Source organism: Piliocolobus tephrosceles, chromosome 5, assembly GCF_002776525.5.
Source record: "Piliocolobus tephrosceles isolate RC106 chromosome 5, ASM277652v3, whole genome shotgun sequence".
Taxonomy (NCBI): Eukaryota; Metazoa; Chordata; class Mammalia; order Primates; family Cercopithecidae; genus Piliocolobus; species Piliocolobus tephrosceles.
In genome coordinates, this window is record NC_045438.1 from 53,455,177 (window position 1) to 53,480,954 (window position 25,778).

Below are 25,778 nucleotides of genomic sequence, written 5' to 3' on the forward strand. Positions count from 1 at the left end.
GTCCAACCTTGGGTGGGACTGAGGATTACATGAAATAATATTTGAGTGACTATGACAGCTTCTACCCATTTTGTTGTTGTTCCTGAGGTCTCCAGATGAGTCCCCAACATTTATTGATGACATTGGAATATGAAGACTGCTTTCTCTTCATTCCTAACCCTGTCACTGTCTTGAGTGGATTACTCCTCATGTCCTCAATAGGTTTAGATTCATTGATCCTCACTCACTCCCACCCCACTTCAGTCCTCCACACCCTTGTATGCTGTCATCACTCACTTGGACTTGTAGTTATGTCTAAAGTTACTTAAACCCCTTTCTTGCCAAGACTCTTGTTTCTCTTGCTCTTTTACCCTTTACTTCATCCACTTGGAAAACCGCAAACATGACTCAATCCAGCTTTTCTTTCCAGGGTGCATATATGCATGTGTGTGTGTTATTGACACACACACACACACACACAAATACACACACAAACATGTGCACACACACACATACACATGCAATCCAAGCTGTCACGGAGATACTACAACTTCTCAAATTTTCAAAAGTCTGTGTATATTCACACTCACCCTTATCTTATGCTTACCAGTTTCATTGCTTAAACCTGACTCTCCCACAGACTCTGAGAATCCCATAAACCGCCTTTTCAAGGACCCTGGTCTATTAACATCCTCCCCTGGTTTGTTGACTTTCACTTTTCCATCTAAAAACACCTACACATACTGTTTCTTTTGTTTTCTTGAAGGAGATCACATTTTCTGAAAAGTCCGTAGTTCACAATGTGATGGGTCGTCACATGGGAATGCACCTGCATGCACAGGCTGCATCCTCATTTCTTTGTTTTCTCCCTTTCATTTCATAATCCAACTTCTAAAAGGGTGATTTTCACATGGGACTTTCTCACCCTCAATCCACTTCTAAATTCCAGTTTGGGCTTTGATCCTGATGACTGCAGAGCTTGCTCTCACCAGCTTCTATGACAAAACATGATGAATTTTCATCCCTTCCCTTGCCAGACCTCTAGCATTCAATAGCACTGAAAACCCCTTTCTGGAAACACTTTCTAAAAAATCTCTCTGTTCTCCTCCCAGCTTTCTAGTCATTCAACTCTTGCTCTTTTGTAGTTTGTTTTCCACTCACTCACCAATACTGGTGAATTGATAAGCTCCAGACTCACATATCCATGCATATCCTGTAGGCTCTTCAAAGTCAACATTTCCAAAATGAACCAATTGAGGATGAAACAATGAAGTATTATCCATCTCGCAATAAATGGAATGTCTTCTCACCTAAGCTATAAACTTGGGATTTATTCCTGATTTCTCCTCCCCCTTACCATCCACTGCTTATGGGAGGATGAAGTGCTAACGACGCATATCCTGGCCACAGCCTTGGTTCAAGTTCTCATTACAGTAACAACTTCCTAACTCAAAGGTTGCAAACTGGCAGCCTGTGGGCTGCCTCTGACCTGCACACATTTAGTGTGGCTTTTACAATGATTTAAATTGTTTAAAATCTCTCTTCATGAAGATAGAGAGATTTCATTAAAATTCACATTCATAGCTTGTTTTGCAAACCACAAGGTATGGTAACACTGGGCCCTGTGTCTTTGTTGAAGTAATGCTAACAGAGGAGACATTGCCTCATTTATGTGGAGCAGGAGCTGTCCAGGCCTCTGTAGTCCCTCCTGACCTGTTTCTCTCATTTTTATCACCAGGGTGGACCAAGCATGAGACTGTGCAACTTCTGTTTCTAACTGCTCCCCTGGCTCTGAATTTGCACACCTCTATTATCCTGTCCACATTGATCCAGAAGTATCAGTTCTAAAACACAGTTCTATACACAGCTTCTCATTAAATTCCCTCAATGGTTAAATATTAGCTTCTGGAGGAAGCTGAAATTCCTTCCTGTGGCATTCAGGGCCTCCATGATGTGGTTCCCATATCCCTCTCAGTCTCACTTCCCCCTCTCCTCCTCCTCCAATGTTTCTCCAATTATACTGAAACTATTTGCAGTTGCCTTGATGGGCCATTTTGCTTCCCGCCTCCACAGCTTCCCACAGGTGGTTTCTTCTGCCTGAAAATCTTCATCTCACACGACCCAACCGCACTCCAACTGCCTAACTGTGCTCCCTACTTAAAACCAAAGAGGGCCATCTTGACCCCTGCCTGACCCCAGCTAGTTTAGGTGCTTTCTCTAGGCCCTCCCACAACACTGTGCTGCCCTCTGCCACACCACCTGCCACCCTCTAGTGTAACCATTTGCCTGTCCTCACACACGCTGTAAGCTCCCTAAGGGCTGTCTGGGTCAGTGCTTTTCGTCTTCATCCTGAGCATATTGCGGAGAGTTTGGCAAATAAGAAGCTGACCTATATGTTCATAATGAACCATGCTTGTAAATGCACTTTATGTTATAAATTATATTATTTTCTATACATGTAAAGTAATACTATTACTGTCCACAAGGAAAAGCAGGAATGGCTTTAAATGGTGTCAACATTTTACATTAGATACTCTATTATAAATACAGAAGGCCCCCAAAAGAGCTAGAATAAATTTATTACAGTAATTTTTTTCTGGCAGTCTCTTTCTCTCTCGCTGTGTGTGTGTGTGTGTGTGTATACGTGTGTATGGCTCATGCCTACGGATAGGAATGACAACTCCTGGTTTCTTAAAAGGATTTGAAAATACATCACCTTTTATAGATGAAATCACTCAGTACTATAAATAACTACTCAAGTCAATACTTGATGTAGTGAGGAGTCACTGTTAAAAATACATTTCTTATTGCTTATGTGCCTAAGTTATAAGAGTTATTATGAGCAGATTCCTAAGGAAATAAATCTGGACAACTGTAGCTACTATTCGATCAGCATTTTCTAGTTTAAAAAGCACTTTCATGATTAATGTCACATTTCATTTTCACAACGTTGTGAATTGAGTAGTAGTGCTTCCCACTTACAAATGAGGGTATGAAGGGACTTCCCAGGTGCACTCGGCTTAGAGGAGGAAGAGCTGCAACTCAGTGTGAGCTTTTCACTTGCAGGCCAATGATTTTCCCATTATACTCTTGCTCGCTCTTTTCAAATCTATTCATCTCTCAACTCTTCTGCAGAGTCTAAGACTTGGCTTGCTTCTAAGGAGAATCAAGAAGCCTGCAGCAAAATCTGGGAATGCCTCGGTATTTCTACCTTCAAGTAAGCTAAATTGTTATTACGTTTTAGCTAATAGCTACTGTCAGAGACAGAATACACTGACTGTGAGTGGGACTAGGTAGTTATATAACGGAGATCTACTTGCAGGAACAGCAGGCACAAAACCTTTTTTTTTTTTTTTTTTAACAACTGTGATTTTATAAAGCAGTTCTATTTGGCTGCTCCCTGAAACAGTTGTACACATTCTGTGCACAAAACTCAGGGTTTTTAATCTGAAAACTGAAACTTACGGGTATCCTACATGTCCTCCTCAGTTTCATGAGACAATATTATAAATCCAGTGCATCATTGGTCACGGTGTCATATTTTTTAATTGTCTTCTAACTTATATTATTACACAAAAATAACATAATGATGGGGTTGATTTGTTTGATGAACACCAAGCGTACTACATTTCTTTTTAACAGCTCCCTCAGAGTAAACCTGTCTGCCTTAAACTAAGTGAAGGCATTTCCCCCTACTTTGCAGCATCACATGTAAGTATTTTAGATTAACAATGCAATTGTATTGATGTTTTCCTGTGTCTAGGGGAGAGGGAAGAATTAAAGCCTAATCTTACTGAGGGTTAGGATCTGATGAAGCTTTGTGGTTAATGTCAAGAAATAATAATAGAAATGTTTGCATATTTCATCATTTTTAGGGCACTTTCATGTATACTTCGACACTTTACAAGAAGTAGCATGGAGATTTACAATTTTAGAAAAGGTATATTCTTTCCACAAAGTTAGTCTCAAATAAGTATTTACTATTCAGTTTGAAAATTTTGAGAACCTAGACCATATTACATAGAACAACTTTTTTCTATATAATAATCAGCTGACTATGGCTCAATTTCTCTAATAACATCTGTAACCATAGGGAAGGACAAATCATCAAAGAATGAGTAATACATATTTTTAAATCAGAATTTGAAGAACACTTTCCCAATCCCCCATGGCTCCCTGAACTTCTCCTTTTTTGTTGCTGTTTTTAGTTTCCTCTGATCACGTTGTTATTATCTGTCCCATATCTGCCTTTCTCTTTAGATTGTCAGGGCCTTGCAGGTAGGACCATGCTGACTCCTTCTCAGCTGCATCCTCAGGAACCAACACAAGGTTTCATGCTGAGCAGGTGTCAGAATGTGTTTGATGAATGGATGAGTTGGTAGTTTCCCTAGAGCTATCCTGATTTTTACCAAGAGAATGTGTAATTGTATTAACTAAAGGTTTCATCATTTTGACGTTCCTTTTCTTTTTAATGAGGGAGGATTCTCTTCATCACAGAAATCCTATGATAGTCTGAATGCTTCTGCTTTAAAATAAAAATAATAAAACTGAATTATATTGAATTATAATACAGGTTATAAAACATTTGCTCTGTTTAATGCTTCTCCCTTAATAATACATATCAACTTCTTTGAAAAAACATAATTTCATAGGATAGTTTACATTTTCTAGTTGTCTTCACTAAAAAATAAAGTATTACTTAACATGCATTAAAAGTTTTTGGTTACTTATTATAAAGGCATCTTTTTGATTTCTATCTAATATTTGACATAAAACCTTTTTGACATTTAATTTTAGTATTATCTACATTTAATACATGGTAAAAGGCTTCTTATAACAAAATGGTTATTTTATTTTCCCCATTTTACAGAAAACAAAATTTAAGATTATTGAAAGATAAGTTAAACACTCAAATCTACTAGGCATTCTAGTATAAATATGGCAGACATTCCTTAAATTGGTACACAAGTTGTAAATAAAGAAGTCTGACATAACGAACAGAAGTTTCCCATCTTCAAAACCTGAGCTGGTAAATGCCAACACTATATTCAATGCATGTTATAAAGCCATCGAATCATGTTATTTTACAATGGTGACACAGATCTTTCATTTTCTGTTGGATGCAGAACCCAATTCCAGATGATTGCTAGAAACTAAGACCATAATGTCTTAAAATAGGGCCTTCTGGGCTATCATTCCCATGACCTAATTTTTGCTCATGCCATTTTCTGTAGCCCAGGAGAGGAGATGACCTACTGAGACACATGACAATCATAGTTTGTGCAACTATAACACCTATTGGTGTGTCCCTGGAACCAAATGCAACAAAGTCTGAGATTCATACCCACAGTCTAATGGAATCAGAGAATGGAGTCCTGCATCTGCCCAGAGAATATTGCTAGAGGAATGCCAAGTGGGAGGTACCTGGTTAACAGAAGCATCTGTATTAGCCACAGGTGAAGGGGAGCGACAGGCAGGTGGAGAGGAAATCTCACTGTTGGTTCCCTCCTCCCCAGACTCCTCAGTGACCGGTGACAGCAAAGTGTGACAGCGACCTGCAGTCATCTGCCACGTAAAATGTAGCCCAAAGGACATGAAAATCAATTAGCTATGTTAACATAAGTCCTGTTCAGGCACAGGCCAAAACAGAGTTAATTATAAAACAAAGGTTAGAATTACCGGGACCCAAATTCACATATTAATCCTGTGTTAGTATTTAAAAGTTGTGTTTTCAAGAGAATATGATGCTAGTAATCATTTGTAAAACAATCAGGGATGGGGGTGCATATGACATTGAAGTTTGGTTGTTGATTAAATACTTCATTATTTTCCTTTCTTTGGAGAGTTTGTGGCTTTATAAATAACTGGAAAAATCATGAATCATACAAGTGAGGAAAGTTCTATGAAATAAAGCTTGGTCTTTCGCGGACATCTCAAGTTTCAAATATCGTAGGGAGATAAATGCACCCAAAGTAGTATATTGCCAAATGGGCCCAGGTATGGTTACTCATTACCTGAGGTACAGCACATATTAGGGAAAATACACAGCAGTAGAAAACATTACAGTCACCAAAATACTCAATGCAGTTTAGATATCAAGTGTATAGGAAAATAGTGGTGCAGAACAGAAAATAACAAAGTTGATTTATTTTAATCCAAAGCCAAGCTTTAGATTGTCTGTTTTCATATTTTTTCTAACAATAGCTGTTCTTCTAAATTGTATTAAACATTTATACAGTAGAGTACTTGCACATAGGTAGTTAGCTAGTTAGCCTGCAAAACACAACTAAATATATGTGCCATGAATTTCCCATCCCCCAGACAACTAAAACATTGTGCAAATAAATTACTGTTTAAAGCTCAGAGCCTCTCAGTATTATTGTGAAATTATAAACAAATACAGAGCAGACAGCTGACAGTTAAGTAATTCAGCTGTCTCGAGCACACAGTTTCATTTTAACTGTCATTGTTTACAGTGTCAAAGATTGGCCCGGCCCAATGGTAGTCAAAGAGAGTTAAGGAAACTGTTTTTCCCTCTTCATCTGCAAGATCGAAGGCTGGTCCCTGAAATCAGCCACGGAGAGGGAACATGGAGCCACTCGCCAGGCTCCAGTCAAAGAGCAAAGCCGCGGGGACCTACTGGATCCTTACCATGACCACAGAGGGGTGGGCCGAAGGCGCGGGGAGGAGCTCCCCGTCCAGGTCCTCTGTCCCTTCCGCCAGCCCCTCGACCTCGGTCACCGTCAGCAGCATGGTGGCGTGCTTGGCTTTCATCGTCAGCATCTTGCACTTGGAATTCAAAGAAGCGATCTGCTCCTGGTAGCCCTTAATTTTCTGCGCCAGCTCCTGAGGAAACATTTCCCCCACCGGGGTGTCAGAGTAGCATCAAAAGGAAACAGAAGTAGTAGCGTTCATCTTCCTGCACGGCGGGCCAATGAGCGCGCAGAGCCGCGCGGGCCGGAGAGGAAGGATGTGGAGGCGGCGAGTCCTCCAGCATCTCGCTACCGAGCCAGACCGCAGGCTGCGCGGCGCAGCGCAGGCACAGCCAAAGGGCCCGAGCCCGCGTCCTCGCGTCCGTGCAAAAGGAGAAATGAGGGGAGGAGGCCGAATGAATGGTTTCTAATCGAGAGAGGCCCCATATGGAACCATGAACTTCCGCAACAGTAGGAACTGAAAACTTTCTTAAAAAGCGGAAAGCATCTGAAATTTACCAGATGGTTCATGCCATGGAAATTAGGTCATGTGATGGCTAAAACCACACCAAAAAAATGCAAGGCTCAGCTCTTACCCTACTGAGTACATTCAACAGAGTTGACAGTCATTATTTTACATAGGGTCACATAGTCAATAGCCTATCTGTTCCTATGTCCCTAGGAATTTTTTTTAGATAAGCTAGATATTGCATATGGAAATCCTAATTTTTAATGCAGATTGACCCCCAAATAACATTTCGCATATTCATCAAATTTTCTCTTGCGCATTTCATCATGATGCTGAGGCTTTAACTAGAACTTTACACTTGAAGTGCAATTCAGATTTAATGGCTTTTAATTTCATTTACTTTTGAAAAAATAATTTTTTTTTGTTTTTGAGCAGACAAGAATGAAAAAAATTTATTATGACAGATAGAGGTTTTAAATATTTTATTAAGAGCTTATTGGAAATATATTCTGGATAGCACATAGCCCTTAAAAAAGTAACTATAGATTCATTTTAGGAGTATGGTAATTCTAAAATATTAAAGTTTTACTTTCTTGCTTAAATATTTTAAGTATCAAATATTAAAATTATACTTTATTGCATCTTTAAAAAATGAAAATACATATTTCAAAACATGATTCCTAAAAGTACAAAACTATTATTCTTTTTAATTTTTTTTATTTGGCTTCTTTGTTTGAGAGACTATCATTTATTGTACACACGGAACACATTTTGTGGGCCAGGTGCAGTGGCTCATGCCACTTTATGAGGCTGAGGCAAGGGGATCACTTGAGGTCAGGAGTTCAAGACCAGCCTGGCCAACATGGTGAAACCCTGTCTCTACTAAAAATACAAAAATTAGCCAGAAATCGCTTGAATCCGGGAGATGGAGGTTGCAGTGAGCCAAGACTGTGTCACTGAACTCCAGCCTGGGCAACAGAGTGAGACTCTGCCTCAAAAAAAAAGAACACATTTTGTGACAAAAATATTAAATCACATCTTTAAAATAATTGTGTACACACATTCATATATATACACACACATATACACATGAACACACACATATGTACACATAGTCATCCCTCAGTAACTGAGGGGCATTGGTTCTAGGAACCCTATTAGATACCCAAATTCACAGATGTTCAAGTTTCTGACGTAAAATGGTATAGTATTTGCATATGCACATCTTCCCAAATACTTTAAATCATCTCTAGATTACTAATAACATCTAACACAATGTAGATGCTATGTATAGTCATTATACTGTGCCATTTAGGGAATAATGACAAGAAAAGAAGATCAACATGTACAGATGCAACCATCCTTTTCTCTCCTCAAATATTTTCCATCCATGCTTGGTTGAATTCATGGATGCAGAACCTATGGATATGGAGGGCTGACTGTATGCAAACCACATGCGTGCACATGCACACACACACACACAAACACACACACGCATATTGTTATTATTGTTGTTTTGTTTGTTTCTTCCCACCCAACCAAAGCCGAATGGAGGGAAAAACAGTCCAGCAGAACTCAGCCAGCAGGCAGTCGTCTTGACTCATAATAGTATGGAAAAATTTTTTTTTTTTTTTTTTTTTTGACAGAGTCTTGCTCTTTTGCCCAGGCTAGAGTGCAGTGGTGCTATCTCGGCTCATTGCAAGCTCTGCCTCCGAGGTTCACACCATTCTCCTGCCTCAGCCTCCCGAGTAGCTGAGACTACAGGTGCCCACCACCACACCTGGCTAATTTTTTTCTTTGTATTTTTTAGTAGGGATGGGGTTTCACTGTGTCAGCCAGGATGGTCTTGATCTCCTGACCTCGTGATCTGCCTGCCTCGGCCTCCCAAAGTGCTGGGATTACAGGCGTGAGCCACCACGCCTGGCCAGGAATTTTTTAAACAAGGACTTAAAAAGTAGAAATCATTGCTTCTTTACCTCTGGGGATGCAGTTAATTAAACCTAATAGGATTTTTAAAAGCAGTGATTGAATAGCTACTTACTATATCTAGTCTAGTGGCTAGCATGTGGGTACTCAATAAATGCCATTTACTGTAACTAGTTAATACTAGAAGACAGATCTAGCAGATTATTGGACTCCTTGAATTTCAAGTCACCAAGCTTTCATACAATGGTTTGCCATTGTACAAAAATTTGAGGAATCTTTTTTATTATTTTATTGTATTTTATTTTTGAGATGGAGTCTTGCTCTGTCACCCAGGCTAGAGGGCAGTGGCGCAATCTCGGCTTACTGCAACCTCCATTTCCTGGGTTCAAGCAATTCTCTTGCCTCAGCCTCCCGAGTAGCTGGAATTATAGGCCTGCGCCACCATGCCTAGCTAATTTTTGTATTTTTATTAGAGATGGGGTTTTACCATGTTGGCCAAGCTGGTCTCGAACTCCTGACCTCAAGTGATTTGCCTGCCTTGGCCTCCCAAAGTGCTGGGATTACAGGCATGAGCCACCGCACCTGGCAACTTGAGGAATCTTTATGAAATAGACAGAGTTAGTTTTAGGCCTTCCACCCTTTGTAATCACATGGCTGGGCACAGCTCCCTACTGCAGTATCCTGCAAAGATGTGCCCACACTGACAGCAAGTGACCATTTCTTAAGCTGCAATTCTCAACCTTATTGTATACAAAACCCATTCGGATTGTTTCTTTAAAAAATGCAACTCTGGTCACCACTTCCAAAGGTTTTGATTGACTAGGTGTATGAGAGTCTGCATTTCACAATTAGCCCATGTGACTCCAATGCATGTGACTTCCACTGAGAAACAGTACTCTACGACTTACTTCTGTAAGTATAAACCTCCTGTAATCTCATTACCTTAGAGGGTTGGTTATTCAAGCTGTGGTCAAATCCACTAAAATAAAATGGAACACTTGGTTTAATGTTACCCATTCTCTTTATAAAATTTCTGAAAATGTTTATAAAGGTAGGAATTTCAGGTAGAGTGGCCACTAAAAGACAAGCAACCCTCTGCGGCCAGTCTCTGGTATTCAGGAGCAGGCTTTCCACATCAGGTGGAAAGAAAAGAGGCTTGAGTATCCTCTCCTATGATTTAAAAGTGGCAGGATGATTTTTTTCAAATTAAATGCAACCTTTGCAAGAGTATTATTATTATTATTATTATTTTGAGACAGAGTCTTGCTCTGTTGCCCAGGCTGCAGGGCGGTGGCACAGTCTCGGCTCACTGCAACCTCCACCTCCCTGGTTCAAGCGATTCTCTTGCCTCAGCCTCCTGAGTACTTGGGACTACAGACACCTGTCACCATGTCAGGCTAATTTTTGTATTTTTAGTAGAGACGGGGTTTCACCATATTGGCCAGGCTGGTCTCGAACTCCTGACCTTGTGATCTACCTGCCTTGGCCTCCAAAAAGTACTGGGATTACAAGTGTGAGCCACCACACCCGGCCGAAAAATTATTTTTAAAAGTATGAATTCTTTAGCCATAAATAAATGATCAGTTATTTTTAAAGTTATTTCTAAGAAAACTAGATTCACCATAAGATTGAAATTCAATTAAAACAAGATAGAAAATACAGGAAGAAACCCTCTTCCCAATTTGTATGTTATCATTGGTTAAGCTTTCTCCACTCAGCACTTTCCTTCTTGTGTTTGTTTTATACATACAATGAAGCTCACACAGGACTGCATTATTTTTTACATGAAAATGTGTTCTAAGTCACAGTTGGTTTAAAACTAACAAACGTAACATGGATGTTCAGAACTGTGGAAGAAAATGCGACAAAATAAACAGCTCACTGGACCAAGAGCTGGCAAGACCTAGTCCAGTGCTGGCTGAGCTGAGTTCACTCTGTGACCTTGGGGGACTCATTTATTTTCCAGGGACTTCGTTATTCTCTTTTGTTTCATTAAGTAGCCCAGATAGTTTCTATTACAGTGGAAGAAAAATCACAGAATTGGGAGACAAAGATAGTGAGATTGAGTCTAATTTCAATCAGTTACTAGATTTGGGAGCTCAGGAAGTCACTTTTTTCTAAGTTCGGTTTTTTTGTCAGTAAAATAAAAATGATTTTTAAAAAATCCTTATGTCGGCCGGGCATGGTGGCTCACGCCTGTAATCCCAACACTTTGGGAGACTAAGGTGGGTGGATCACTTGAGGTCAGGAGTTCGATACCAACCTGGCCAACATGATCAAACCTGTCTCTACTAAAAATACAAAAATTATCAGGGCATCATGGTGTGCACCTGTAACCCTGACTACTCGGGAGGCAGAGGCAGGAGAATCACTTGAACCCAGGAGGTGAAGGTTGCAGTGAGCCAAGATTGTGACACTGCACTTCAGCTTGGGCAACAGAGAACAAGACTCCATCTAAAAAATATATATATATATAAATTCTTACCTTATAGGGTTGATATAAAAAAATGATGTAAAATTTTGTAAGTTACTTTAAAAAACATAAAGCTGGCCAGGCATGGTGGCTCACATCTTTTATCCCAGCATGCTAGGAGGCTGAGGCAGGTATATCACTTGAGGCCAGGAGTTTGAGATCAGCCTGGGTAACATGGCGAAACCCTGTCTCTACAAAAAAATGCAAAAACTAGCCTGAGGTAGTGGTATGTGCTCGTAGTCCCAAATACTTGGAGGCTGAGGTGGGAGGACTGCCCGAGCCCAGGAGGTAGAGGCTGCAATGAACCATGATCCCACTATGAGCCATGGTCTTGCCACTGCACTCTAGCTTGGGTAATACAGCAAGACTCTGTCTCAAAAAAAAAAAAAAAGCACAAGTTTCTTGGGGAAGAAAAACCATACAACAAAAATGTTTAGTAGTAACAATAATTATTACTCCAGAAACGATTTAAAAAATATCTGTACCATGATAGAAGAGTTGTTACAACAAAATTTTGGATCTTCCTAGATGGGATTAAAAATAGTTTCAAAATAAACATGTAATATATAGTCTAATGTACAGACCAACATAAACAGTGGTTTCAAAAATCTACATTACATTTTTATTTAGCCATTGCATAAGAAAAATCACTAACATAGATGATGTCTATAGTTGTAGGAGTAAATGTAGGTGGGATATTTAAATGATTTTGTAAATCATATATAAATGAAAATTATTAATGTTTGTGTATGTCAAGAGATTAAAGAATTAATTGCATTTGGAGAAGGGGGTGAGATTTTTCATCCTTACAAAGCAATGCTTTGAATCTTTTGAGAATCTCAACGTGAGTGGTTTGGAAAAATTGTTCGTTGTTGTCATGACAAAGTTAAAATAAGAGCATATGGAAGGATATACTCCATATACTCTATTGTTGGTACAGAAAATATAAGACACCCTCCTCCCGGTTATTTACCAAAATTCACAGTGCTATGAACCAGTCCCTAAGGGAAAGAGTGAACTTGACCTATATGGAATTGACAGTTCACGAAAGGAAATTCCCTGCTAAGCTCAATCACTCAAGGACCATGATCTCTGGGACAGGGACAGCACAAGGAGTGGCCAAGTCCTAAAGTCATAATGTGCCAAAGGAACAAACAAAGAAGAACATTTGAAAAAGAGGCACATGATAGCTGGCCCAATCTGAAAACTAGCAAAGTAAACAACCTGAACCATCCTCTGATTTTGGGAAGAGAAACTGAAATGAGTAATATTTCAAAGAAGAAAATGTTTAAAATATTAAGTTTTTGTTTGTTTGTTTGTTTGTTTGAGACCGAGTCTCGCTCTGTCGCCAGGTTGGAGTGCAGCGGTGCGATCTCAGCTTCTGGGTTCAAGTGATTCCCCTGCCTCAACCTCCCACGTAGCTAGGATTACAGGCACGTGCCACCACACCCAGCTAATTTTTGTATTTTTAGTAAAGACGGGGTTTCACCATGGTGTCCAGCATGGTCTCCATCTCCTGACCTCGTGATCTGCCCATCTTGACCTCCAAAGTGCTGGGATTACAGGCGTGAGCCACCAAGAGAGCGATCAGTGCAGCAAAGCTTTGAGCATTGCTGTTTTTGCAGGCATTAAAAACAGGGTATGGAACTGTGTTTTAGTGTATTAACTGTGAGAATTCTGGGTGCAGGAGATGACAATCCGTGAGTCCCATATAATGTGAACAACGTGTAGAGAGGTGGAATCAAGGGGAAGCCATGTGTTACTGAATCAGCAAAAACGGCACTCACAATGCTTAGATAGTCAAAGAGGCCTCCCAAGAGCTGAATACATTAAGTGCAGGACAGGGGAAACTGTTCTCTTCCATTCACTAGAAACCAAACGTAAACGCTCATCAATCCAGTTTCCTGCCCTCGGTATTTTGCCTACATTTCTCTCTCACCTCATGCCGAGAAATCTGAGCCTGCAGCTCCTGTATGTTACTAGTGGCAACAGGTTTATCCTCAATCTCTCCGTGAGCTCCTTCTATCAGTTGCTGGAGATGTTTCATTTCTTGCTCATATTGTTCATACTGCACCACAGCCTCCTTTGAAAAAAAAACATAGAAAGATAGACAGTTTTTTTTTCTCGATCAATAGCTAGGTGAGTGATTCTGTAGTTTAACTCCCTTTTTTACCTGTATGGGTAGGGAATAAAGAAATGATGGGTAAAATTCCTAAATGGTTTGAATTCTTCACTTTACTTAGATATTTCAGAGCTTTCTCTCTAAAATATTGTAGCAAAATTATTGACGGAATCAAAATAGTTAAGTGGTTAGGATTCTTTCTCTCTTTTCTCTATCGATATCATCCTGAAGATGGAACATGGTAGTCAGAAAGGGTGAAGCAGTGTGGGAAACATTATTTCATTTTTCCATCTAACAAATATTGAATATATAAGTAAGACACTTAACTAAGTGCTACGGTAGGGAATAAAAATACGAATTATGGGCTGGGCACAGTGGCTCAAGCCTGTAATCTCAGCGCTTTCGGAGGCCCAGGTGGGTGGATCATGTGAGCCCAGGAGTTCAATACAGCCTGGGCAACATGGTGACACCCCCATCTCTACCAAACAAAAGTATATATACATATGAATTATGCATGACTTTTACCCTCAGGAATTTTCTGTCCAACAAATTACAAGATAACAGGGGAAAAGGATAGTTGACCAAATGAGCCACTAGTTATTTTAATGAGATGCTATTGATACAATTTTTGGATAAAGCAAGAATTATTAGTTGAAGGGAAATATAAGGTAAATAGTGTCATTTCTTCCTGGTAAATGATTTTCTCTTACTAGGTGAAGAGACTAAGAATTATACTTGAGTGCATTTTTTAGGCACTCAAAAGAAAATGGATTTAATGCCTCGATAAGCTGAAATATGAAAAAACTCTGTAACACAAGGTAACAGTAAACCTGTATTATCAGTTTGTAGATGATTCTCAGGTGAATAATAAGAGATAAAAACATTTCATTGCATAGAAATAAATCTTTACAAGTTCTTTATTTAAAAATATCACTAAAAGATAATTTTCACCAAGGATATTTTTTATATAGCATTCCCCGGGCTTTTGTGGGTGACCCAAATGACAGCATTTTAATCTCCTTATTTTATAAAACCACAACAGCCTGTCAGATTCAACACCCTGGATGTGTTTTGATGGCTGAGCCCACACAATGCTAAGAAAAGAAGCCCATGATTCATCAGCAATTGCTCTGCTGGCGTGGGCACCGTTCACCTGCCTGCATGATGTTGCACTGCTGGATGGCGGTGTGCTGCAGCCGGCTGGCCTCTTCCTGCAGCCGCAGAGCAGCATGACAGAGAGGTAAGCTGGCGACCACATCCTCGGGGATCCGGAGGGCACTCTGGCAGAGCTGCACTGCTTGCACCTTCGGCTTCAGTGACTCCATCTCAGACAACAGATGCTGAAAATGCGATTTCATAGTTCAAAAATTTAATATTTAAATCATTTATTTCATAAGCAAGAGGCACTTACTAAATTACAGTTATGTTGCAAGTTACAAACATTTTGCAAAAACATTTTTAAAACAGTGTTGAGTTTAGGGGCTGGGCACAGTGGTTCACGTCTGTAACCCCAGCACTTTGAGAAGCTGACGTGGGTGGATCACATGAGCTCAGGAATTCGAGACCAGCCTGGCCAACATAGGGTAACCCTGTCTCTATTTAAAAATAAATTAAAAAAAAAAAACAGTGTTGAGTTTAGGAGGCATTTTTTCTTGCTATCCTCTTTTAAAAGTATAGGTCCCTGTCCCTATTTACTCCAAGTTAGTTCGGCTTACCTGCCGATGAGAGAGCTGCTCCTTGAGACTGAGACGTCCAACTTCCGGAGAAGTCAGGGTTGCCTGGGCTTGCTCCAAGGCAGTTTGTAACTTTTTCAACTCTGCTTCAAATTTTTTCATATCCTAGAGAGTAAATATCAATATATTGTACTTGAAGTCCAAAGTCATAGGTGAAGAATAACATCATAGCCAAGAAACCACATCACAGGTGAGCACTGTTTCCACAGTGGCATTTCTTTTAATGACAGATTTTTTTTCTGGTTTTTTTTTTGTTTGTTTGTTTGTTTTTTTTACCTTAGCTGCATCTTGGAGGTTCTGCAAACGAATTTTGATCATCTGTTGCAACTCCTCAGTCTCCCGTCCCAGTTCTGCCACTTGCTGGGACATTTTTTCTGTACAGTACACGCTAGTGAGGTACTGTAATTTCTCAGTCATTACTTCCAGGTCACTGTGGATTTCTTTGGATTCTTCCAGCAGGGTCTAGGGTGAATTGTCAACATTCATGACATTGACACATAGGTAGAGGGGTATAGATATTCAATATGGCATGGCATAAAGTGCCCTGTGTAAGTTCTGTGTGTCCGTTATTGTGTTTAACCTTCGACCCCCCTGTGACCACTTTCTAGTTGGTAGCCACCTACTATTGTAACTATTTCACAGAAAAAGAAATCACAGTTCAGGAAGTGTAAACAATGTACAGAGGTCACATGTCATACTACACGTGGGACCATGGGGCTCCTGCTCTGTCAAACCCAAGCTGCACCCTCGTGAGGGCCAGAATGCAGGAATTCTAGCAGTGAAAAGCTCAAACATACTCGGTGTCTTATTCGCGTCTCTGGGTCTACCTTTTCTCATGTTTAAACTAAAGAATTACTTTTCAGCTCTCATATTCTATAGCTAAGACTGAAGTTCATATTTATCTAAGAAATGAAAATAAGAACAAGAGCATTACAAGCAAAAACCTTGGCTCACTTGCTTTAAGTGAGACAAAGGGGTAGAAGATACGTGCAATAAATATCAAGAGAAGAAAAAACAGCCCTGATCATTCAGAATGGTATCATCGACTGGGTCTAGCAGAAATACAATGGATAGGTAACCATACAATGTACATTTCATGAAAAGTAGAATGAAACAGAAGCCAGTGTGAAGAGATGACTGCGACTTGGGGAAGATTGGGAGACGGTCTCCGGGAAGAGTCACATCTGAGCCCAGTCAGAAGGATGTTTGCAATCTGACAGATGAGGGGGAAGAGGGAAGACATTTCACACAGAGAGAACGGCATCTGCATAGGTACAGAGGTGGGTGAACCTAGAATGTGCAGTTAGTGGGGTGTGTAATGTGTAAAGAGGAGAAATGAAGAATAGGATATTATTCTTAGGCAATAGACTGTATTATTTTAATGAAGTACTTTCTTTTCTCACAATAAATGTTTATAAATATATATATTTAACAGATAAATATTTATCTGTATAGGATATATAATAAGATACATATTTACACATGATATATTTATCTTTTATTTTGTTTGGAGATGGAGTTTCGCACTTGTTGCCCAGCTGGAGTACAATGGCACGATCTTGGCTCACTGCAACCTCCACGTCCTGGGTTCAAGTGATTCTCCTGCCTCAGCTTCCTCAGTAGCTGGGATTACAGGCATGTGCCACCACGCCCAGCTAATTTTGTATTTTTAGTACAGGTGGGGTTTCTCCATGTTGGTCAGGCTCGTCTCGAACTCCTGACCTTGTGATCTGCCAGCCTTGGCCTCCCAAAGTGCTGGGATTACAGGTGTGAGCCACCATGCCCAGCCCCTATACAAGATATATTTATTTTTACAGATAAATATATATAGTAAGGAGACATATATATATATAATCTGTTAAATATATATTTAATGTAAATGTATAATTTAAGTATATTTATTAATAAATGATTTAAATATATATTTAATATATAAATATGTTAAATAGAAAATATAGGACTTGGAAAATATTGAAAATATAAAGAAGAAAACAAAATATCTCATCGTCTTATAACCCAGAAATAACTTTAAGAGTTAACTGCTGATACATTTGGGCATATTTTTAGGTATTAATAATTGAGGTCCTAACATAACTATAGTTTTCCATCTTTCTTTTTCACCTGACACTAGCGTTACTGGAAAAAGGTCCCAATCCAGACCCCAAAAGAGGGTTCTTGAATCTTGTGCAAGAAAGAATTTGCAGCAAATCCAGAGTGAAATGAAAGCAAGTTTATTAAGAAAGTAAAGGGATGAAAGAACGGCTACTCCACTGACAAACTAGGGTGTTCCCAAAAGCAGAAAGAGGAATGCATCCACCTTAGACATGATGTCTGCTTACACATAAGACAAAGCAAAAAATCGGCGGAGATGTGCTCTACAAGGGCCTGCGACAAAAGATTGTTAATCTTTGTGTAACTGCTGTCTTCCACAAGAATCCATGTTAAATTTTTTTTTTTAATATAGATCCAAGAACGCTTTTATTCGTAAGATACCAGGACATCAGGACATTTCCTGAGTCTGTTATTTCCCAGATCTATTAAGTCCTGGGTCTCTTTGGTAAACATTATCAACCTGTCTCTTTAACCATAATTATTCTGTGCATAAGAATGCCTGACCTGGGAATGCTACCCATTCTCATTGACCTCATCCTCATTTACCCAGCCCCTATTCAGGCCCCTATAAAGTCACCCTGGTTCTCACATCTCTGACATTAGGAAAAACACAATAGATTTTCTTTTCTTTCTTTTTTTTTTGAAATGGAGTCTTGCTCTGTCGCCCAGACTGGAGTGCAGTGTCGCGATCTAGGCTCACTGCAACCTCCGCCTCCCAGATTCAAGCAATTCTCCTGCCTCAGCCTCCCAAGCAGCTGGAATTACAGGCGCTCCCCAGCACGCCCAGCTAATTTTTGTATTTTTAGTAGAGAATGGGGTTTCACTATGTTGGCCAGGCTGGTCTCAAACTGTTGACCTCAAGTGATCCACCCACCTCGGCCTCCCAAAAAACACAAGGGCTTTTCTCACAGTGCATTCTTTTTAAATAAACACAGGCTGCTTTACTTCCTAAAGGGTGCACGTAAGAACTCACCAAAATAGAGTCTACAGTCCGCATTCTTTCTTCAGCTTCTGAGCCAGATCATCTCAGGACCTGGTGTCTTTTTCACTGTGCCCCATGATGTAGTCAACCCACCCTACTGCTCAAGTCACAGAAACCTGGGAATCATCCTTGACTCCTCCCTCTCTTTCACCCAATTCAAGTCTCCAAATTGGAGAATTCTAGCTGCTTAGTATCTCTTGACTTTGTCTTCTCCTCCTAATCTCCAAAGAGAGGCCTTGTCATCTACTGAAATACTGAAACCATCTTTTATATTGTCTTACCTTCCTCAATGTGTTTTCCAAAGGCTGCTAAATTTGCTTTCTGAAAATACAGTCTGAACTTATCCTTTGCAGGCAGAATATCGTTTCAGAGGCTTCAGAGTGACTTTAGGATAAGGTTCAAATTCCCAAGAGACTTTTAGGATCTTTTTCTTATCTCTCTATTCTTATCTCTTATCCCTTGTACCAGCACCAAAAAACACTCCTCACGTTTACTGCTAGGATTTCAGTATGCATTTTTATCTAAATACATTCCACAAGTAGGCTGTCATATTTTTCAGGACTCATCCCAGCATCACCTTTTCCTAAGAAGCCTTTCTGCACTTTTCTCTTAAACTCCTGGTGGATGGTTGTGTTGAGGACCCTCCTGTGGGCTCCGTTAGCACCTGGGCCTTCTGTCTCTGCACTAATCACACTATATTGTACTGTCTCCTTCTATCTGTCCCCTCCCCTAAATAATCAACTCCCTGGGGTGGGGACAGGATATATTCTTTGTACACTAAATACCTACCCAAAGTCCTGGTTTGGGAAAAGACTCTATGTTTGTTGAATAAATAAACAAACGCCTGTATTTCCAGAAGTTGGGGATGCCAAGGCGTTGGGGCTCACTTCAGGCCAGGAGTTTGAGACCAGTCTGGCCAGCAAGGCGAAACCCCACCTCTGCTAAAAATGCAACAATTAGCCAGGCGTGGTGGCGCATGCCTGTGGTTCCAGCTACTCAGGAGGCTGAGGGACAAGATTTCACTTGAACCCGGGAGGTGGAGGTTGCAGTGAGCCGAGATCACACCACTGATCTACAGCCTGGGCAATAGAGCGAAACACTGTCTCAAAAAAAAAACAAAAAAAGGCATGATCACCTAAAAGACTTCATTGTATTTTATTATATGCAAATACTTACTCAGAAAAAGGTTATTTCGGATTTAAGTTTTCTTTAAAATTTTAATACAGTTATTAATACTGTGGAAAATATTTTCTATACTTGGATTATAGCCATTAAAAGGAGTCCAAAAGGAGCCAACAGGTCAGAGTAGCAACATTTTTTTTTTTTTGAGATGGAGTCTCACTCTGTTGCCCAGGCTGGAGTGCAGTGGCATGATCTTGGCTCACTGCAACCTCCACCTCCTGGGTTCACACCATTCTCCTGCCTCAGGGTCCCGAGTAGCTGGGACTACAGGTGCCCGCCAACACGCCCAGCTAATTTTTGTATTTTTAGTAGAGATGGGGTTTCACCATATTGACCAGGGTGGTCTTGAACTCCTGACCTTGTGATCCGCCCACCTTGGCCTCCCAAAGTGCTGGGATTACAGGTGTGTGCCACCATGCCTGCCCCAGAGTAGTAACATTTTTGACAATCATCATATATTTTGCCAATTATTTTTCAAAGCGATTTTGCCAGGATACCAGCAATGTTTGAGAGCTCTCACTTCCATAAATATGAACTTGAAAGAAACAGTTATGAACTTGACAGTTAACTTTGTCTTTCTTCCTCTCTTTTTTTGCTGAAATTTGCATTTCTAGACTTCTAAGGATGTTGGCTTTTTTCATTGTTTTCAAATCAGTGGTAACTTAAGTCCTGTCTTTTCATATCTAAGCATATCTTAAAGCAAAAGATTGGAGTTGCTTAAGAAAGACACTGTGGGAAGAATACGCAAGATTGATCAGAGAAGAAAGACTGTGAATATAGGGAAAAATTAGGAGCTGTTAAAGCATTCCAAAAAGGGAAAAATGAGGCTTTTATCTAGAACCCTGTAAGCAAGAATGGATACGGGGATTCATTTAAAGGCCACAAGGATACATAAATAATGTAAGAGAGAAAAATCTAGAATACTCAAGGATACCCATGTAACTCTAATAGAAGTCCCCCTATATTTTATTATAAGATAACTAGCCTATTAGCTATCTGGGTCTAATTTAAGCTTAAGTTACAAAAGGATGAAATAATTTCCTGAATGACGTGACTGAGAGAAAAGGAACATTTTTCTCATGTAACTTCAGAGGAAATGAAGTAACATAGCCAGCATGTGGACGTAGACTCGTGGCTTGCTCTGGGCTGCCTGACCTCCTGTGGAAGGCCAGACGACAGGCCTGGGTGAGGGCTGAGGGAGGAGGCGGGAGATGTATGTGCCAGATAGATGTTTACACATATGTACCTTAAACCATTTGATCTCATGATAAGTCTGAAATACGAATATTATTTACATCTTCATACAAATGATGAGAAGACAGAATTCAGAGAGGCAAAGCATTCTGCTCCAAATCACACAACCCTGCAGGGCGGAGCTTGATTTTCCTGCCAGTCTGAGTGTGGAGTCTAGAATCTTTCCACACTTCATTGCATCTCTTCACAGGAAAGAATTTCCCATCAGATCCCTGCAAATAATTATTTCATAGAAGCTACAGAAAATGATTTCTACAAGGCTGATTGGTTTGCGTCTTGGTGTAAGGTAGGTTATGGGAAGATCAAGGATATTTATTTATTCAATTTCATGAAATTTCATGAGAAGCTCCTTTCTGTCCAACTACTGAACAACTCAGGGGTATCTTAGCATTCTTTTTATCTGATAGCTCCAGTAATTTTACAACACGGCCCTCTAAGTGTTGTGTCAGTCTTCCCAGTTAAATCCAATTGCCCTTGGTTACTTTTTAAAAATTAGTTTTCCTAAGGTTACCTGATGCAAAATATATTGTTCCCGAAGCTGGCTTGCAGAATTCCATGCAATAGTTCCATGAGCCAAGACTTTAGCTTTCTCAATCCACTTCAAAATTAATTCAAGCATTTCATTGTATTCTTCTAAATGTGATGCTGCCTGAAAAACCCATAACATTAAGATAACAAATGTAAACTCTGTTTCTTGAGCTATAAATCAGTCTTCTCTCTTTTTGGACACAACAATCTTAGGGGTTGATAGTTATAATATCGATGATATTCAATGGTATCAAAAAATCGTTTCCCTGTTGAAAATCTGTCAAAGGCTTCTCAGTGACCTTGGGATAAAGCTCAAATTCTTAATATGATTGAATTATTCCTCTTTTTCTTTCTTTCTTTTTTTTTTTTTCTCTTTCTTTTTTTAGCCAGGGTCTTACTCTCACCCAGGCTGGAGTGCAGTAGCAGGATCATGGCTAATTGCAGTCTCAGTCTTACGGGCTCAGCCTCCCAAGTAGCTGGACCACAAGCACGTGTCCCCATGCCCAGTTAATGTTTTGCATCTTTTGTGGATTTCACCATGTTGCCTAGGCTGGTCTCAAACTCCTAGGCTCAAGTGATCCTTCCGCCTCAGCCTCCCAAAGTACTGGGATTGTAGGTATGAGCCACCATGCCAGGCCTTCCTCTATCCCTTCCTTCACCCTCCCCTGGGTAAGGAGGTGGCAAGTGGGGATTACAGCAGGCAAACTTTCAATACTATAATCAATGGGTTGCCAACTCCTAGTTTTAACTTGTCACTGATTATATTAATCGGTTTCAAAAGTCTAGTCTATATGCAACAATTATTACAGATGTGCAACTGAACCTATTAAGTCAATGTAAGCTAATATATATGTAGCTTACTTAAAGGTACTTGAATTAACCCCAAACTGATTTCATAAAACATGTTAACAGGTGAATATTCATTTCACAAACTACTTTTCCATTTTACAAAATATTCACTCCAAAGTCCGTTTATAGGACCACCTTTGTCAGTGACTTTATCATATGACTGGATATAAAATAAGTGCTGGTTTACAGCTAAGTCTTAGGAACACAAGTGTAGCATGAAATAAGCTATACCTAAACTACTCTCTCATTGTCCATTTTATCTTTTTATTTATGTTTATTTATTTTCAAAAGAGAAAAGCAGAACATGGAAGTTTCTGCCTTAGAGGCTTTGGATTTCTGATCCAGAACACATACCTGATTGAGTTTGGGGAAGTTTCTGCCTTAGAGGCTTTGGATTTCTGATCCGGAACACATACCTGATTGAGTTTGGAGAGCCGATTCTCAGCTTGTCTAATGGTCTGCTGGTGCAGTTCAGTCAGTTTTCCTATCTTCTTGGCCAGTGGCTTACCCAGTTGGCCATTCTGTTCTGAGAATTTCTGTACTGCTGCATCTAATTCCATTAACTTTGAATTACAACCATCTAATTCCTCTCCCAGCACCTTGATGGTCATCAAAATGAAAGAACATTAGAGAATAGAAAATAAATTTCTTCAGGTTTTCCAAGATCAGACTGATTTTTGTCAAAGCCAAATATTATAATGAATAATTTTACTATAATTCTGCTATGATCAGGTCATTTTTGTTTCTTCGGCTGGAAAGGCAGAGCAGGATATGTTGTAATCCTGGTGTTTGTTTCCTATGAGGCTGAGTGAGAAGGCTAACATTTTCCTTCTGCCCCACCCAAAAAGGATTACAGTCCCTGAACTCATCAACAGAGGAAGAACACAGATTTAGCTACCAAGGACACAATTCACTTTGGAATTTATATACTTGCATTCCTAAATCATCACTTAGTCCTTTGACAGTCTTCTTTCTTACACACTCGTGCATGTATATTTATTAACACTGTTCAATTATAATGATAAGTTATGGAAGAGGATCTGTGTAGATTCAGTTATAACATTTCTTTACCGCCTGCTGTTACTAATTGGCTTTAATAAAGGTTCCTAAAAGGTTTTTCTCCTGTATCCTCAAGTAAAACTGACTCCAAAAACTATTTAATTCATTCAGTAGCACCCTTTAAACTTCTACTTCTTACCTTTTGGTCAGTTTTAGCTTGAACTATATTATCTGTCTTCACTTTCAGCTTAGTTAGAATAGTTGTGAGGTCTTTAGCTATCTTCTGAATTTGCCGGCTGAGTTCCTGGCTCATGGCCTTGCTCTGCTCAACTTCTTTTATTTTGTCTTGGATCTAAAAAATCAGTGACAACAACAAAACAAGCCATGGTTAAAATTGTATAATAGATACTAAAAATCTCAAATGATGTTGACAAGACACATTTTAACTGCTTTGGCATTGATACCTTTGGTCATACCAGAGATGTGCAGTTAGTTACAAGCTCTCCTGGCTTTCCCCGACTTCACTATCTTTATGTATTTACTGCACTCCTTGTGTTCCAGCAAAGATACAAGCAATGTGTGTAGAGGAATTCACTTATTAAATATTTACAGAATACTCATTATCGATGGTTGTGTAGACAGCTGAGTTTGAATCCTATCTTCTCCATTAACTAACGTAATGACTCTGAGCACACAAACTCCTCTAAGCCTTTTTCTTCATAGGATGGAAAATCCTCCCAAATAGTTGGAGGAACACTGATTTGTCTCCAAGCACCTTTTAATCAATGACTGTTAATGATCTGTTAACTCTTTTTGTAACTTTCCAACTACAACTCTATAGTATGCCAACAAAGTATTAAGCACATCCAATGCAAAGGAAGGTGAAAAAAGACAGTATTTACAAATTTCCAATGACTTCGGTTTGATTTGATAAAAAAACATTCACACTGTTGCTTAGAATAAAATGCTGAAGAAAAGATGTTAAAGAGAAGAAACATTTCTTTATATAAAGATCTTTAAAAAAACCTCTTTAGTAGGGAGAAAACACACCATTAAAAGAGTGTTAATGGTGTGTTTGGCCTTCATTATATTGAGTGTCAAAGTAAATGAAATACATATGAATAAGTCTATGATAGGAAAATTAATCCAGAGAAAAGCTTACATTTGAACCAAAAAAAAAAAAAAAAAAAAAAAAAAAACCATGGCTGTGCACAGAGGTGCACATCTGTAATCCCAACACTTTGGACTTTGGGAGGCTGAGGCAGGCAGATCACTTGAGGCCAGGAGTTTGAGACCAGGCTGGCCAACATGGCAAAACTCGTCTCTTTTTACTAAAAATACAAAAAATTAGCTGGGTGTAGTGGTGCATGCCTGGAATCCCAGCTACTTGGGAGGCTGAGGCATAAGAATTGCTTGAACCCAGGAGGTGGAGATTGTGGTAAGCTGAGATTGTTTCACTGCACTCCAGCCTGGGGGACAGAGCAAGACTCTGTCTCAAAAATATAAAAAGACCATGAACTTGCCAAGTCATCCTTCCCAATAGATCTTCCAATGTCTAAGAAGAAACACCAAATATATCAATTAAATACTTAAAACAGTAAGTAGCACATATTAGTAGTTTAGGTCAAAGTCATGATAAAGTAGGATCGGATTTTGATGAGATTTTTTTTTTTTTTTTTTTTTTTTCGAGACGGAGTCTTGCTCTGTCGCCCAGGCTGGAGTGCAGTGGCCGGATCTCAGCTCACTGCAAGCTCCGCCTCCCGGGTTCTCGCCATTCTCCTGCCTCAGCCTCCCGAGTAGCTGGGACTACAGGCGCCCGCCACCTCGCCCAGCTAGTTTTTTGTATTTTTTAGTAGAGACGGGGTTTCATCGTGTTCGCCAGGATGGTCTCGATCTCCTGACCTCGTGATCCGCCCGTCTCGGCCTCCCAAAGTGCTGGGATTACAGGCTTGAGCCACCGCGCCTTGATGAGATTTTTAAAACACTTTGCATCATACACTGAAGATTTCCAAAGTAGAGCCCAACTGTATGAATTTGACAGTTCGTACAAATGGGATATTACTTTCTGTTTCATGTAGCACTTTAGAATTTTAGTATGTCTTCTCTTTGTCTCATATAGAATGGTTTTAATTAAACTTTAATAGCTTTAGCACTAAGCCACCAAGAGAGTCCTAAAAATCTATTATATTTCGACCGGGCGCGGTGGCTCACGCCTGTAATCCCAGCACTTTGGGAGGCCGAGGCGGGTGGATCACAAGGTCAGGAGATCGAGACCACGGTGAAACCCCGTCTCTACTAAAAATACAAAAAAAAAAAAAAAAAAAGTTAGCCGGGCGCCCTGGTGGGTGCCTGTAGTCCCAGCTACTCAGGAGGCTGAGGCAGGAGAATGGCGGGAACCCGGGAGGCGGAGCTTGCAGTGAGCCGAGATAGCGCCACCGCACTCCAGCCTGGCGGACAGAGCGAGACTCCGTCTCAAAA

At 39.9% G+C, this 25,778-nt stretch overlaps 1 protein-coding gene across 1 annotated transcript in view; it reads right to left on the reverse strand.

Moving 5' to 3' along the window:
* SYNE1 (spectrin repeat containing nuclear envelope protein 1) overlaps positions 1 to 25,778 on the reverse strand; it is a 524,167-nt gene that overhangs the window by 173,503 nt on the left and 324,886 nt on the right. Inside the window, exons 83-91 of the mRNA XM_026454397.1 lie at positions 23,500 to 23,652; positions 22,718 to 22,900; positions 21,436 to 21,573; positions 15,671 to 15,856; positions 15,377 to 15,499; positions 14,819 to 15,001; positions 13,479 to 13,622; positions 6,631 to 6,825; positions 5,404 to 5,544 (exon numbers count right to left, since the gene is read on the reverse strand). Coding sequence (XP_026310182.1) covers positions 5,404 to 5,544; positions 6,631 to 6,825; positions 13,479 to 13,622; positions 14,819 to 15,001; positions 15,377 to 15,499; positions 15,671 to 15,856; positions 21,436 to 21,573; positions 22,718 to 22,900; positions 23,500 to 23,652 — 1,446 coding nt within the window. The remainder of the gene's footprint in view (positions 1 to 5,403; positions 5,545 to 6,630; positions 6,826 to 13,478; positions 13,623 to 14,818; positions 15,002 to 15,376; positions 15,500 to 15,670; positions 15,857 to 21,435; positions 21,574 to 22,717; positions 22,901 to 23,499; positions 23,653 to 25,778) is intronic.